The sequence below is a fragment of the Budorcas taxicolor genome, chromosome 12, assembly GCF_023091745.1.
Source record: "Budorcas taxicolor isolate Tak-1 chromosome 12, Takin1.1, whole genome shotgun sequence".
Taxonomy (NCBI): Eukaryota; Metazoa; Chordata; class Mammalia; order Artiodactyla; family Bovidae; genus Budorcas; species Budorcas taxicolor.
In genome coordinates, this window is record NC_068921.1 from 23,397,774 (window position 1) to 23,415,125 (window position 17,352).

Below are 17,352 nucleotides of genomic sequence, written 5' to 3' on the forward strand. Positions count from 1 at the left end.
CATTACATTATGAAATAAGGAGGGGCAGATTCCTGTCCATACAGCACAAATCTGGGTATGCAACAAGCAGACAAGGCAAAACGATGTCCTTTTTTATGAGGCAGGTAAATTCTACCTTATACATATACATATGTATATATTTGTTGTTGTTAAGTCTCTAAGTCGTGTCTGACTCCTTTCCAATGCCATGGACTGTAGCCTGCCAGGCTCCAGTCCCATGGGTGGAAGAGCCTGGTGGGCTACAGTCCATGGGGTCACTAAGAGTCAGACACAACTGAGTGACTTCACTTTCACGCATTGGAGAAGGCGATGGCAACCCACTCCAGTGGGTTTCTTGCCTGCAGAATCCCAGGGACAGAGGAGCCTGGTGGGCTGCCATCTGTGGGGTTGCACAGAGTCGAACATGACTGAAGTGACTTAGCAGCAGCAGCAGCATATATGTATATATATACACATATATATGTATATATATAATATTGCCTAATATTGCCATTAGCTACTTAAACTATAACTAACGTACCAAGTAATAGAGTTAATGTTTATATACTTCAGATATAAAGTGAATTAAGAGGAACAGAATGTGAAAATGTCTTCTGTACATGGGGAAATGTTCCTAAAGTGTGGATAAAGTTACTGACTCAGAAATTCTGGCCGCACTTCCCTATCCAGAGAAAATGAACACAAAATTATTGTTAGGGGCATTTTTATCTTATTTTAATGCCTAAGAAATGTCTTAGTTGTTGCAATAAGTATTGGCAGAGATTTATGAGATTCTTGCTATGAAAAAGCAAATAGATGTTGAAGGCAGGGACTGAGATACCATGTGCTTTAATGTCAGTCCAAGTTTAAGAGTTTTGAAGGCATACTATGCCACTTCATAAAAGACAGCACAACAACCAAAGCCTTGTTTCATTGTGTTGTGACATGTATGACATTTACCTAGTTTTAAACACTGAAATAGCCAGAAAAAATAAAACTGGGCAGACAGATAGCAAAAAACACTCAAAAGAAGCAAGACTTGAAACTTAAGCTGTAAACTGAGCATTTATTGTACACTTGGTTATTCAGAAAACAAGCAGACCTCAGAGATACCGCAGGTTTGGTTCTAGATCACTGCAATAAAGTCAATATCAAAGTGAAGTGAGTTCCATGATTTTTTTTTCCCAGTGCAACTATACTGTAAAGTGTGTAACAGTGTCATGTCCAAAACACAATGGACCCACCTTCACTGAAAAATATTTTATTGTTGAAAAATGCTAACCACCACCCGAGCCTTCAGTGAATCAAAATCTTTTTGCTGGCGGAGGGTTTGAAATATTGAGAGAATTGCCAAAATGTGGCACAGAGATGGGAAGCAAGCAGATGCTGTTGGGAAAATGGTGCCAACAGATTGCTGGAAGCAGGGTTGCCGCCCACCTTCAACTTGTAGAAACCGCAGTATCTGCGAAGTGCAATGAAATGAGCTCTGCCTGTATTCAGTAAAATAAACCAGGTAAAGAGAAGCCCAAACGGTCTCCACGGCTTTGCTTACCCAAGTCACCTACCGTCTATGTGGGGCATCGTGACGGTGAGCTTGATGAGGTTCGTGTACTCTGAGTCCTCGGGGCCCGTGTAGCGCAGTTTAGCTGAGAAGGGCTCTGCTCCCACTATCCCTGGCACTCGGGGCTGGCAAAGACCTAAAGCACAATGAAGACACTTATGCTAGAGGAAGGTAACGGTTGACACCTAAAGTATATACATTTTTCATAGGCACTAATATTTTTCTATATACTTAAAAATTCTCTGTGGACCAAGGCATTGCTGAGAGTAGATACTATGAGGAATCAAAAGACCATGGTGTGAGAAGTAATTCCAGCAGACAGTGGCTACTTCTTAAGACTGGGAGTATCTTCTAAAGTTTGAGAAAAAATAGTTATTGTTCAACGTGATTTAACATGTGCTGCACATCATCGGTTATGGTCATATTCACAAGATCATTTTAATATAAACAGATACAGTAAAAATGACTGGAAAGCAACAGGAGAAAAGTAAGTGTCAGTTCAGTTGCTCAGTTGTGTCCGACTCTTTGCGACCCCATGAACTGCGGCACGTCAGGCTTCCCTGTCCATCACCAACTCTCAGAGTTTGCTCAAACTCGTGTCCATTGAGTTGGTGATGCCATCAAACCATCTCATCCTCTGTCATCCCCTTCTCCTGCCTTCAATCTTTGCCAGCATCAGGGTCTTTTTCAGTGAGTCAGTTCTTCGTATCAGGTGGCCAAAGTATTGGAGTTTCAGCTTCAGCATCAGTCCTTCCAATGAATATTCAGGTCTGATTTCCTTTAGGATGGACTGGTTGGATGTCCTTGCAGTCCAAGGAACTCTCAAGAGTCTTCTCCACCACACAGTTCCAAAGCATCAATTCTTTGGTACTCAGCTTTCTTTATAGTACAACTAGTCAAAGGTCTGGCTAGTCAAAGCTATGATTTTTCCAGTAGTCATGTATGGATGTGAGAGTTGGACTATCGATAAAGAAGGTAAGTGTAGTGTAACTAAATGAATGAGATTGTTACCCTAGAATTAAATACTTACGACTAGTCATAAAATTACATTATTTATAATAAAGCCAAAAATATACTTAGGGACAAAATATACTTAGAGACAAAAACTAGAGTCAGAGAATCTTCGAACTAGCAAAATATATAGTTCTCACTACATATGGGATTTCTTACAGTATGTGTATTATAAATTATAATTTATTTTCTATCTATCAAGAATTTTGACATGAAAATCTTACTCCATGTTTGCTTTAAGAGCACAGTAATGTCTTCATTTTAATATCATTAGAGAATTAGGCAATATATAATCTCTGTTTGGAGAAAACAAAGGAAATATACAGGTATTGTTGTTCAGTCGCTCAGTTGTGTCTGACACTTTGCAACCCCATGGACTGCAGCACGCAAGGCGTCCCTGTCCATCACCATCTCTTGGAGCTTACTCAAACTCATGTCCATCGAGTCAGTGATGCCATCCAACCATCTCATCCTCTGTCGTCCCCTTCTCCTTCTGCACTCAATCTTTCCTAGCATCAGATTCTTTTCCAGTGAGTTGGCTCTTTGCATCATGTGACCAAAGTATTGGAGCTTCAGCTTCAGCACCAGTCCTTCCAATGAATATTCAGGGTTGATTTCCTTTAGGTTTAACTGGTTTGATCTCCTTGCAGTCCAAGGGACTCTCAAGAGTCTTTTCCAACACTACAGTTCAAAAGGTATTTATGAGAATGTCAACAAAATCAGAATCAGGCCCTAGGATCAGGCATGTCTGTTTTATTAATTAAGGGTGATTCATTTTAAGTCATTGTTTAATTTTTTTGGCACCAACACAATACTTCGGTTTTAAAAGAAACTTAAAAATCATACATTTTAATCCTGATAAAAGAACATGTTTACTACACAGTTTATCAATATATATTGACCCTGAATATATAAGGGTGGGAGATGGTCCATATAACCTTTCTTGCTGCAACAAACATACTTCTGAAGAATTGTATACAAATGGAATTTTTAGAAATAGAATCTTGTAAAAAGAGTTATTTTAAAACTCTAGGTTAAAAATTCTGCAAAGTAGAGGGTTAGTTTATAAAGTGGATTTCCTGACTTTTCAATGTTATCTTCAGCTACATCTATTTCCCACCTCCACAGTGTCTGGGCTCCAGTCCTGCCTCATCATCAGTTACAGTCCAATTCACAAGATCATTTTAATAGAAACAAACATAGTAAAAATGACTGGGAAACAACAGGGAAAAAGTAACTGTGGCTTAACTAAATGAATGAGATTGTTATCCTAGAATTAAATACTTGACTAGTCATAAAATATACATTATTTATAATAAAATAAAGTTAAAAATGTACTCATTTTAGAAATGAAAACTAGAATCAGAGAATCTTAAAGAGACCAACATATATAGTTTTCTCTCTATATATGATTTCTTACAGTATGTACTTCCCTTATTACCTCCCTTGTAATAATAAAGTATAGACACTCTTACATACCTCTGTTCTTGGACTGTCCTTCCCCTCCTGCCCCAGCAAGCTCCTGCTCATCCAACAACCAGCTGGGAGTGCCCTGGCTTCACACCTTCACATGAGCCACCCTGCCCTGATCCGACCCGCGTGTACCATCTGCTTCATCTGATCGCCCCCCCTCTCCCCAACATGCTGTCTTGTTTCTCTGCTTGCAGTTCCCAGAATACTCTAGGTTTCCTCATGCGTCTATGAGTCATTGCTCATGCCTTTCCCCCACTCCTGTTTTCAAGATTAAGCTTAAGCATCTCCTCTTTGATGAAACCTTTCGTGATCCATTCAGATTAGAACTCATCACGATGACTTTTGCATTTCTGTGCCCTGGCCAGACTAAAATGTGTCTGTCTTCAACCTGAGTGTGAACTCTGGGAGGGCAGGAATCCTGCCTTATTTTTCATATTCCAGCAAAATTGTGACATTTGTGCAGTGATTGAAAAATGAACAATGAGTATATATTTGTTTTCTAATGACTATTTTTGTGAAGATAGATTATCATTTTAAAATACCTATCATTTTAAGAGCAGCAATGGCTCAGATGGTAAAGAATCCTCCTGCAATGCAGGAAACCAGGGTTCGATTCCCGGGTTGGGAAGATCCCCTGGAGAAGGGAATGGTAACCCGCTCTAGTATTCTTGCTTGGAAAATCCCATGGACAGAGGAACCTAGTGGGCTACAGTCCATAGGGTTGCAAAGAGTTGGACACAACTGAGTGACTAACACTTTCACTTTATCATTTAAAATTATCAATGTATCACAGAATACATGGGGCATTTGGAGGAATGAATAACTAGAAATTAGACATATATAACATTCCTCAGTATTCCAGCGAACATGATGTGAAGACTGCCATGTACTACCTTCATCTCTGCCGATGGTCACAATAGGACTCATCAGCTCCAAGCCTTCACTGCCGTCAGCATTCACAGCCCGAGCTGCACACTGCACTCTGGAGCCAGGCTGGAAGTATATGGAGTCTAAAGTGATCATCTTGGACGAAGTGAAAAAGGTGTCAAAGTCCACTTCTCTCATGGGGCTGGTCACGCCGTCGGGGCCGGCGGGGGCGCTGATCAGCCATCGGTACCGGGTCAAAGTATCATTGATGTTCTCACTTGCACAAATAGAGCCTGTTTTTTCGTAGTCTGAATATTTAGGGTTGCAAGCCTATGGGAAACAAATAACTGTGTTAGGGCCACAGGATAGAACAAGGTGGAAATTATTCCTCTTAAATTCTCTCTACTTTAGTATCTTCGGTGCTACTTTTTTCCCCCAAGTCAACAATGCTATTCACGCAACTTTCAAGCTTTCAGGAACTCTGATCTTGCATTTCAAACAGCTTATGGGGCTTTTCCACCTTTAACTTGATAACTTGAGTAAAAGTGACACTCATTTCATCATCTCTCACATCCTTAGAGTTGTCGGATCATCCCTGTTCTTTCTCTCCCTCACTTTCCCCTTTTTAGTTTGTCCCCCATGTCCAGTGGGTCAGTGAACTTGGTTGATTCTTTTTGTGCACTGTCTAGTAAGTTGGTCCCTTCTTCCCATTCCCAGCATCACCTTTCTGTCTAATTCAGAGCCTTTCTAGTCAGGGGACCATTGCTGCCACGGTAACACTTCAATACAATCCCTCTGCTCATGTCGTTCTTCTGGGCAAGAGCTCCCTGCTGCTGCTGCTGCTGCTAAGTCGCTCAGTCGTGTCCGACTCTGTGCGACCCATGGACTGCAGCCCACCAGGCTCCTCCGTCCATGGGATTTTCCAGGCAAGAGTACTGGAGTGGGGTGCCACTGCCTTCTCCCAAGAGCTCCCTGCTACCCAACAAATGAAGTCCACGTTCCTTAATATATTTCAAGACTTCTATTACTTGTACCACATAATCATTTCTTGCCTCGATAATCCAACACACACTTACTGTATACCTATTATATATAGGTCATTATACCAGGGATATTGCGATATAAAAATAAGTAGAGGAAGGGAGGGTCGGACGAATTGGGAGAGTAGCACTGATACACATACACTGCGTGTGTTAGTCGCTCAGTCGTGCCTGACTCTTTGTGACCCTGTGGCCTGTAGCCCGCCAGGCTCCTCTGTCTATAGGATTCTCTAGGCAAGAATACTGGAGTGGGTTTCCATTTCCTTCTCCAGGGCATCTTCCCAATCCAGGGATCAAACCCATATCTCCTGCATTGCAGGCAAATTCTTTACTGTCTCAGGCACCAGGGAAGCCCAGTACATACACTACCATGTATAAAACAGATAGCTAGTGGGAAGCTGCTGTAGAGTGCAGGGAGCTCAGCTCAGTGCTCTGTGATGACTTAGAGAGGTAGGAGGGAGGCACGAGAGAGAGGAGATATATGTATACAGACGTATAGCTGATTCACTTTGCTGTACAGCAGAAACTAACACAACATTGTAAAGCAATATAAAATAAGTAAATGTGTCCTAATATTTGCTCACAAGGTGCTTACAATCTATAGCAAAGAGATGGTAACTAAAAAAAGGTAATGATAATATGCCATTTGCAATGCAACCACTTTATTCTGGAATGATGTTTCCTTATGTGACTCAAACTAGTGACACCCCATCAGACCATCCCAAACCTTCCCTCACAGGTGGAGCTGCTGTTCTGTTTCCTGGTTTCCATCATGATAATGCTCATCGTGCCTTAGAGTAGAGTGACGATTCTTACATATTCTCTTCTTCCTTATTTTTTAAATTCCTCGAGCACAAAGTTTATATCTTACTTATTTTTCTCTCAGTGACAGATGCTGAAATAATATGAGATACACACTATGGGCACACCAGTGAGTAAACCTTTGTTGGATGAAGGGAGAACAACAGGAGCTTCCCTTGAGTAATATTTTCCTCTCCAAAGACCAAAGAGTAAATCCTGCAGCATTTTCCCACTTTTATCTCATCATGGCAAAGCCCATGCAACCTTGGTTAATGTTCATAACTATTTCACAATTTTCCTCCATTTCCTACTCACTGTGATACAGACGACAGGATAACCAGACACAGGCCCAGCACTCTCTTTGGCCCTGGAAGGGTCATCGTACATCAGCAAGGACACAACTTGAGGGACAGAAGGAAAAGTGGCATCGGCCACGCTGTTTGTTTCTTCTATATACACAATGGCTTTGGTCGCCTTGAAGGAAAAGATAGTTATCCATGATTATTGAAATATCAGACTTCTGATGCTTCTACTGTGCAGAACAGTACAATACTTGGCAAGTACATGGTTTCAATATAATAGCAACTGTCACACCCAGAGACCCTGCAGTGTGACTGGCCCTATGTGGTTTGTTTCTAATGACCCTAGCATGTACAAGGGAGGGAACCTGAGCCCAGGGCAGTCTGTTGGCCAGTGGTCCACAAAGTATGTGGTTGTAATTTTTTCTCCAAATGGTAATGATACTAGCTAAATCTAACTTGGTTTAAAGTATTGGGGTTGTAAAGTGGAAGTTGATGACAAAGTCAATTAATTAATAGTGGGAGGAAAGCTGGAAGACACCCTGGGAGAAGGTAGATTCTAGGGATCACGTGATATTGTGGATTCTGCTGAAGTGGATGGCAGTGCAAAGTGAAGCTTTAGACGAGCAGAAGCACAGTGTGAAACAAAGGCAGAGGAAGAAGCTGAGCCGCAGACAGAAGAGGGTCCTGTGAATATCTACTGCTGGTAGGGTGATAAGAACACCTTGCTGATAAATTTGCCTTAGCTCCTGAACCATCTTCCAATATCTGATGACACCTCACAGTTTCTAAGCCTATACTTACCAGTGTCCTCTTAAAAGAGGCTTTGATCACTTAAAGTCATTTGAGTGAATCTCTGTTCCTCTTACTCAGGAGAGGTTAATACAATGCTCCATAAAAATTGAAGACTCATTTCTTAGGTGATCAAGACTTATATTTGAAAAAGATTTGCTGTTCCTACTTCTTGAAGTTTAACTATGACTTGAAAAAAAAGCCAAGTAGCAAAAATCATAAAATATTAAAAATACCTGTACTTAAGGGAAAAATATCTCATACTAATAGTGAAATCACTAATATACAAAAGAAATAGAATAAATATAAGCACAGATAATATAAACATTGGTCAGTTTCATAAATCTTATGATATCACTTATATGCAAAATCTTTTAAAAAAGATACAAATGAACCTATTTATAAAATAGAAGCAGATTCACAGATTTAGAGAATGAATTTATGGTTACTAGGGGAGAAGGGTGGTGGGGAGCGATAGAATGGGAGTTTGGGGCTGACATGTAGAAACTGCTATATTTAAAATAGATAAACAATAAAGACCTACTGTATAGCACAGGGAACTTTGCTCAATATTCTGTAATAACTTAAATGGGTAAAGAACTTGAAAAAGAACAGATACACCTATATGCACAACTGAATCACTTTGCTGTAAACGTGGAACTCACATAGCATTGTTAATCAACTATGCTCCAATATAAAATAAAGATTTAAAAATCCTTTAGTTTTAAAACTTAGGTTTAAAGGTCAAAATTCTATGGAAATTATGTTTATCTTAAAGAAAATCTGGTCGATGATACACAATATAAAATTAAATGAAAACAGAAAAGAATTGTTAGGACCATAACATTTGAGTCTCTGAGCCTCTGGACATCACGTTAATAGTTATGATGAACAGGTGGGAATTTTGAGGGTTAGAAAATTGTTTCATGGGTTAAAAATGTATGTTCTAATGAGTTGTGGCACGAAACTAATAGCCTCATCTTTGTGCTGAGACTACAAAGCACAAAGGTTAACCCCATATTCGATCATTATTGACTGAAATGGGAAGGGTAAACTGGTCTGCTGTGGGCCTCAGAGACTTCCTACAAACATGATTTTTCAAGAAAGAGACAGGAATCTTTTTTTTTTTTTTTGGCTGTGTCACTTGTCTTGTGGGATCTTAGTTCTCTGACCAGGGATTGAACGCAGGTTCTTGGCAGTAAAGGCATACAGCCCTAACCATTGAACCACCAGGGAATTTAGGAATTTCTTCATTCTTGTTTTCCAATGGAAGCAGCATTTATTTAGGAGGTGAAAAGAGATTATGTGCATCTTCTTTATACAAGTCTGAAGTCCATGACTTAGCTGTATACTTGGGACGGTTACACGCATTTTCCCTGATAAAATGCTGGCCATGACCTTATATCCATATCTGATTACTTACCTGTGTCTCTGCTATCATATTTTCATCAGGTTTTAGGTGGACAGTGAAGGCCTCTCTCATCTCTCTTACGCCATCGAATATTACTTCAATTTCCACAGTGTGCTGGGTTTCTCCCTCCTTAAACTCAATTTCTACAAATGCAAAATCACAGGTTTAAATCCTTTACATAGGAATATGAGAAGTTTCTGGTAACCTTTGACAATGACCCACAATGAGAAATACATTTTATATTGTGGCCCGGTATACTTAGACTATGAAAAGATACTCACATATGTTTGTGTGCACATGTGGGTGTGAATAAAATGAATAAAGTTTTTAAAACATCATCTATTCTCACTATATGCATTGCATGCTAATATTTTTCCATTCCATTTTATCCAGAAGAAAACTCTAATCATAAGCTACTAAATTGATTTTTTTGATCTGCAGTTTGAAAAAATGCAGAGTGATGGAATAGGCAATTCATAATCCTAATACTGGAACAACCAGACAAACTCACCTCTCATTTCCCAGAATTTCCAGACCAATAGGATGTGTGTCAAATATATGATCACACAGGTATTACTGAGTGTGAATAGTATTTTCATTATGTATGTATCTAGAAAAGCTGGACATAAAACGGTTGCAATTTTTAACATCATGTCAAATTATATTTTAAAAAGACTTCCTTTGGTTGTTGATGTTAATCTTAGAAATGCAGAAAATTTTATTAATAAAAGTGTTAATGGTGTTTTTGCTCTCACCCCGTTCCTCCTCACTAAAAATAATTCCTTCATTGTTGTGAAAATTAAACCCATCATGATAATCCCTTTTTAATCATTTAATCTAAAATTCTCAAGATATTAAAAATTAATTGATTTTATTGAACTCATGAATAAGCAGCTGACCAAACTTGGATAAACAACTTTGTGGGCTTTACAATGCCTTTTAACAAACTGGTTCAGGAGAGAAAATAAAGAATATAATGCATAATCATTCCAGTCTGAGAAGATAACAGATGCTGCAGTATTTGATCATTATATTTCTAAATTAAGAAGTCCTTTAAAATGTAACAGGTGAAAATGTGTCTTTGATGTATCTTTCTTCGCCTACTTCCATCAATTATGAAAAAGATTTTTTTCTTTAAAATTGTGTTAGTAAGCCAGACTCATCTTTCAAATTAGTTCTGTTTCTCGGTACAGCCATTTCTCACATTGGCCTTAGCCTGTACTTTGAGTCCAGCAGTCTTATATTTCTCCCACCCCTGGAGGCTTTATGCTTCTTGTTCCAGAGGGTGAAAATAGCTGATCACTTCCGGGTCACCAATTTGTTTGGCCTGACCTGTGGTGATGTTGCGATGGAAAGTTAGTTTCCAATCCTTCAATATCCGGGGATCTCACAGGAAAATACAGATGTTTCATATCTTTTGCACTTTTCTGACTGCGCACTGTCGTCTGGCTATGACCGTACAAGTTTTGCTCAGTAGGGAGTGGACTTTCCGGTTGAAGATTTCCGTTATTCCATCTTTCCCTCACAGCCTCCTTGATCTACTCATTTTCATTGCTTGTCTTACCTTATAAGCATCTGAGTGCTGCAGTGCTGTGAATTATACAAGCCCAGTTTCTAAGAAGTCGAAAACTTAAGTATTTATTTTAAATGCTTAAATTACTGTCTTCTTACATATACGTGCTAAATGACAGCTCTTTCTTCAATCACTTCATAGTCTTTATCTGCCACTTTAGTCGTTTTTTTAGTTTTTTTTTTATGTGGAACATTTTAAAAATCTTTATTGAATTTGTTATAATATTGCATCTGTGATGTACTGGTTTTTTGGCAAAAAGGCATGTGGAATCTTAGCTCCCTGATCAGAGATTGAACCTGCACTCCTTGCATTGGAAGGCAAAGTCTTAATCATTGGACTGCCAGAAAAGTCCCCAGACATTTGTAACACAGAAATATTTCAATTTTTATTCTATGTTTAATTTTTTGTTTATTGTAAAGGACTGACCACAGTTTGGTCCATAAGAAGATGTTATGTTTCAGGAAAGATTAAATCTTTATTATAAACATTTATAAATGGCATGCTAATATTTATAGGACAAAAGAGACACAGGTTGATTTAACATTTTATGTTTTCTCTGACTTCATTTGTCAATTTACTATATACATATGATTTTGTTTTTGTTTTAGCAAAAAGAACTATTTTATTTCTAAGAAAAATATTTTCTGTTAAAGGTCATATTGTACATATTTAGATGATGCTTCCTTCATGTAAAACATGCTTATGTTAGAAATACTTATTTCAGATTTTATAATTTCATAGCCGATCAGTTTTTTCCTCTCCTTTTCAGTTTTATGTGATTTATTTCAAATAGATTATCATTCTTTACATAGGAAATAATATGAGGATAACTTTGAAGTCTATAGCAGTTCATCAAACTTTTACTATATATACAAAGAAAATACATGCTACTTTGTAGAAGATGCTATTTTTTCCTACTGTCTCATTAACTCAGTTAATGACCGATAGTAACTACTAGTCACTTTCTAAACTGTTCTGAAGTTAGCAGACCAAGATGAATGCCTATAGTCTATGATCACCAAAAACTGTTGGCTGTGGCAGGTAGAAAACTAGAAACAAAGTGGATAAGGACAACTAACTACAAATAATTCATAAACTTAATTATGGACATCATTTTATGTCTATTTTGCCAGTAAATAATCCAGAGAGAGAGAGAATAATGGATTTGTTTTATACTTCTAAAAGTAAATGGTGAAATGATCCAAAAGTTTGAAGAAGAAAAGGGTTGGATGAAATGTATTTATGACAAGCTCCTGAAGCCCAGAGAAGTCATGGTCTCTATAGCTGGTCATCTGTTCCCCTTTTCACTGCCTTCCATTAACACAAAATTTTCAAGCTTGACGTTTTGGATTGTTGGTATTCTATAAACTAAAAAAGACTCTTCTCGGCTATGACATACATTTTCCATGTAACAGAATATTCAGGAAAGTTATTATTTAGTATCGAATGACCATAATGAAGGTAAAGATTGTTGAAAATGAAAGTAGACTCAAAACATCTAGCAACTTTACTCAAAATTTCCTTAAATCCTAAGACATATACTCTGTAAATCAAAAAGGAAATGCCTGGAAATAAATTCCATTGACTTTGTTTTTCTGAAGGAAGTTAACTTAAAGGAGTATGTGCATTTGTATTTCAGGTAAATGGATATTTCTCTTCTTTTTCTCAAGGACACCAGCACCAACGCAGCGTAAGCACAACTCATCCGGAGACACCCTGAGAGCCCCCATACCTTCCGACACAGGGTGATAGTCCTCTCCAGAAGTGGCCGAGCCATCCTTGGTGTGAACTCTCACGATGGAAACTTTTGAAGTGTCTCCTTGGCGAATCACTGGAATTTTTATAATCACTGACTGTCCTGGTTCTTTGGGTTCACTGACGCTGAATTTGGTCTCTCCAAATTTAATAATTGTCTCTGAAACAGTAGGAAACATGGGCAAATTAGTTTGTAAAGGGAATGCTTTTTCCTCCATTTCTGACAGTTTTTTCCCCCCATGTTTGTGCATGTGAAGTCATTTCAGTCATATCCAACTCTTTGGGACCCTATGGACTGCAGCCCGCCAGGCACCTCTGTCTACGGGATTCTCCAGGCAAGAATACTGGAGTGAGTTGCTATGCTCGTCTTCAGGGGATCTTCCTGACCCAGGGACTGAACCCGCGTCTCCTGCTTTGGCAGACGGGTTCTTTACCACTAGTGCCTCCGGGGAAGCCCCTTTTCCATGTGGGAGGAGCTTCATTATATCATATGCTGGGCTTCCCTCTGTCCCCTCATTCAGTACAACTGGTGAGTGTGTCAGGAGAAACTGGGCATGTGTGGCCCAGCTCCTTTCTTGGAAATTAACCAGCCCCCAGAAATCGCGTGCTCTGGGCTGTCTGTGTGCCAAAAATTTTTACATGAGTGGGCCACTGACTGCGGGCGAGGAGGGAAGAAACTGTTGTTCCAGAACTACCTGCACTGAAAACAGGAGGAGGAGCAAGCAGGTATGAGTGCTCTGGCCTCAGCATCTACGTATAAACGATGTCTTCAATATCAGCTTATGGTTTAAATGGTTTACTGCATTCTCCATTTCTCTTAGTCTTTTTCCTATTTCTTTTTAACAATTTTTTAAAAGTTCTTTTTATTTATTTAGCTGCACCACACAGCATGTGGGATCTCGATTCTCCAAATAGGGTTTGAACCTGCACCATCTGCATTGGAAGGTGAAGACTTAACCACTGGACCGCCTGGGAAGTCCCCTTTTTCCTATTTCTCAACCACTTAAAAAGCCTAGTCAGGAAGAGGGGCTCATTTTCTGAGCTACCTAAAACTTGAACACAGATGGATTTCAGTTCCCAATTTACAGCTGAGCACAAGACACGGCTTCTTACTATCAGCATCGTCTCGGATCCTTATCAGAGTTTCATTTTGTTCCCCAACTGCAGCTCCAAAAGGAGAGTTGCTTTGTGGGGTGCCAAGAACCAGTCGGAGCTCCTCTATCTCCTCGTACAATACGTCATCCATCAGCCCCAGGATGCAAGGCTTTTCGATCTCCCCTGGAACAAGAATCATTAAAGCAGGTCAGTCACATCCCTTAAGCCATAAGGGATACCTCTGCAGCTAGAAGGTAAACACCACGAGGGCAGGGATGTTGTTTTGTCCCTTGCTGCATCAATAGTGCAAAGAGCAATGTCTGGCATGTAATAGGCCTTCAGTTACTATCTGCTGAATGAACGTATGCAGTGACAGGTTCCTATTTGTACAGGGAATTTCTTCTGTCTTTAAGTTTTGCTACTCATGTCTGAAAACAAGGGGAAAAGAGTAAACGGCAATGTCATGTACCAATTTCTAACACTGGGAAAAGAGTAAACGGCAATGTCATTTACCAATTTCTAACACTGGGAAAAGAGTAAACGGCAATGTCATGTACCAATTTCTAACATTGTGATCAGGATGCAAATTTAGCAAATTTGTACCAGTTGGTCATTGTCAAATGGATCACAGTACATGTTTCTTGGACTGTATAGTCCATGGGGTGGCAAAGAGTCAGACACGACTGAACGACTTTCACTTTCACATGTTTCTTACACATGGGATCAGAGTAGTCAAGTATTTTAAGACATTGAATCCATATGTAAAACGTGACACCTATTTCTTTTCATTTCTGTCATTTGAACACTCAGTCTTTCCCACTATTGTAAAATCTGAACATGCCATTTTCTGCTGAATAAGTTTTGAATAAACAGTATAGCGTGTGTGCTCAGTAGCGTCTGACACTTTTGCGACCCCATGGACTGTAGTCTGCCAGGCTCCTCTGTCCATGGGATTCTCCAGGCAAGAATACTGGAGTGGGTTGCCATTTCCTCCTCCAGGAGGATCGTCCTGACCCAGGGATCCAACTTGTATCTCCTGCATTGGCAGGTGGGTTCTTAACCACTGATCCATGAGTGAAGCCCAAACAATATAGTACATCACTAGAAACTAATCAATACACTGACACAGAGACCAAAGATAAATGCATTCAAGCTGTTAAAATCAACCTCACTTTATTATCATCTAGTGCACATTAAACCATGTCAGAAGCTTGAGGGAATCTAGAACTTGTAGAATCAAGTATCCTTAATAGATACTTCACACCCAAAACTTGGCTTCTGCAGACTCAAAAACTTCAAGCTGAAACGTACCAGGGAGGAATGTGATGATGGAGATGTCAGTATTGGGGCGTTCTTCAAAGTCCATCATCACCTGTGCGGAGCCCTGTCGCGTGTAGCATCTCACTGAAGACCTATATTGGATATCCCCACTCCGGTGGATCATGGCGACTATCTGCCCATCATTTTCATTGCCAGTATATAGTCGTTCTTTGAATTGCATCTTAGGTACTGCAGAAAACACAAGAACATAAATATCTGAATCAAAGTGAACAGAAATTTGAGGAAAACGGACTTCCAGAAAAGATGGTTCAGTGGGAAGAATACCAGAACAACAAGAAGAACTGGATCCCAGTCTCAGCTCGGTTACTGGCCAGTATTTTGGGCTTGAGCTAACCACTTAACCCAGAGTTCTGATTTCCTTTTCCTTGACATTTTGCTCTGCCTCTTTTGTGGAGTAGGGAGATACAACGAAATGGGAAAAAGTAGATAGAACCAGAGACTTTAAGATATCTGTATTTATATACATTGGGTTTCCCTCATAGCTCAGTCAGTAAAGAATCTGCCTGCAATGCAGGAGACCTGGGTTCAATTTCTGGGTTGGGAAGATCCCCTGCAGAAGGAAATGGCAACCCACTCCACTATTCTTGCCTGGAGAATCCAGTGGACAGAGAAGCCTGGTGGGCTATAGTCCATGGGTTTGCAAGAGTTGGACATGACTTAGCAACTAAACCACGACCATCTATATATATTGCTTAATCAAGAGCCTTTCAGAATTTCTTCATATGAAAAACATTAAAGATTGTGTACATAATTACAAGCATAGTTACCCAGACCATAATGCAAAAGATGACAATGACTATAATATATATATTACATAATACATGTGGAATGGCATCAAGAAGTGTTAGTCGCTTAGTCATGTCTGACTCTTTGTGACCCCATGGACTGTAGCCCACCAGGCTCCTCTGTCCATGGGATTCTCTAGGCAAGAATACTGGAGTGGGTTGCCATTCCCTTCTCCAGGGGATCTTCCTGACCCAGGGATTGAACCCTGGTCTCCTGCATTGCAGGTAGATTCTTTACCATCTGAGCCACCAGGGAAGCCTTTATAGAAAACACAGGTGACACCTATACTAGGTCAATTAACTATAGATCTCATTGACAATAGGTTAGATTCCTCCAAGTAATATCAAGATCATCATGGTAGAAGATTATTTAGAATTTCCTTTCGATGATGAGTCAGAGAGCCTCGCTTTTGGCATATCATTAGGAGTAATTTCAGGACTGTCTGTGTGTAAGGAGATAACAGAAAGTGTCTAGTGTTGAGAAGTGGGAAAAGACCATTAATATTCAAGGGTTTGTGCAATCTCACGCAGTTGCACCCGTCTGTGGGAGGGAGTTCTTGACACACAAGCAACGTAACGATAACAGTCTCACTTTTATTTTAATTTGAAAGGAAGACTAAAAGTTTTTCTTCTGAGACTGTCTAATTCTATCAAAACAACAAGAAAACAATCAGGAGAAGAAAGAAAGACTGTCAGCTAAGGTATTACTATGGGATGACCTGTCCGTCCACAGCCCCCTCCCTGCCCCTCGTTCATAGAGTGAAGTCCTAACACCCAATACCTGAGAATATGACTTTATGTGGAGACAGGGTCTTTACAGAATGAAGGAAGGAAAAATGAGGGCATCAGCGTGGGCCTTAATTCAATATGACCGGCACGCTTATACAAAAGGGGAAATTTAAACACAGATACACATAGAAAGTGATGTAAAGACACATCCGGAAAAGATGGCCATCTACAAACCAAGAGCTGGAAAGGATCCTTCCCCCACATCCCTTCGAAAAGGCTGTCACTGTTATTCAGTGGCTCAGTCGTGTCTGACTCTTTGTGACCCCGTGGACTGCCGCAGGCTCCCCTGTCCTTCACTATCTCCCGGGGTTTGCTCAAATTCACACCCATACAAAGCCTAGTTTATCATTTTACTTAACATTTGTGTAAACACTAGCCTATCTTTTTACCTGTCGTCAGCAGTTAATAAACACTCACAATCTGAGACAGAATCATTTATGATCACCGTGGCTTTGCTGGGGTCCCCAAGAGCTGCATTCATAGGCATTCGGAGAACCAATTCAAACTGCTCAACACCCTCCAGCATTGGTTGTCCGAGATCATCCAAAATGATAACACGAACGGTTTGCATGTTGACTCCAGGTGCAAAATCTAAATTACGGCTGATTCCCACGTAGTCTGTTCCGGCTGTGACGGGAACAAAAGATTTTTTCATCTGGGGACTGGCTAAATGTACACAAAATTACGAGATGCAAACTATGTATTCAACAGACTTGTTTATAATTCTTTTAAAAATATATTGACTAGCATAACATTACAGAGAAATATATTTAATGAAAT

General features: G+C 39.7%; 1 protein-coding gene across 1 annotated transcript in view; it reads right to left on the bottom strand.

Annotated features, from left to right (window-relative positions):
- Window positions 1-17,352, bottom strand: part of FREM2 (FRAS1 related extracellular matrix 2) — a 156,213-nt gene that overhangs the window by 21,169 nt on the left and 117,692 nt on the right. The window contains exons 8-15 of the mRNA XM_052649935.1: window positions 16,990-17,199; window positions 14,969-15,166; window positions 13,676-13,840; window positions 12,540-12,722; window positions 9,247-9,377; window positions 7,048-7,206; window positions 4,918-5,221; window positions 1,545-1,676 (exon numbers count right to left, since the gene is read on the bottom strand). Coding sequence (XP_052505895.1) covers window positions 1,545-1,676; window positions 4,918-5,221; window positions 7,048-7,206; window positions 9,247-9,377; window positions 12,540-12,722; window positions 13,676-13,840; window positions 14,969-15,166; window positions 16,990-17,199 — 1,482 coding nt within the window. The remainder of the gene's footprint in view (window positions 1-1,544; window positions 1,677-4,917; window positions 5,222-7,047; window positions 7,207-9,246; window positions 9,378-12,539; window positions 12,723-13,675; window positions 13,841-14,968; window positions 15,167-16,989; window positions 17,200-17,352) is intronic.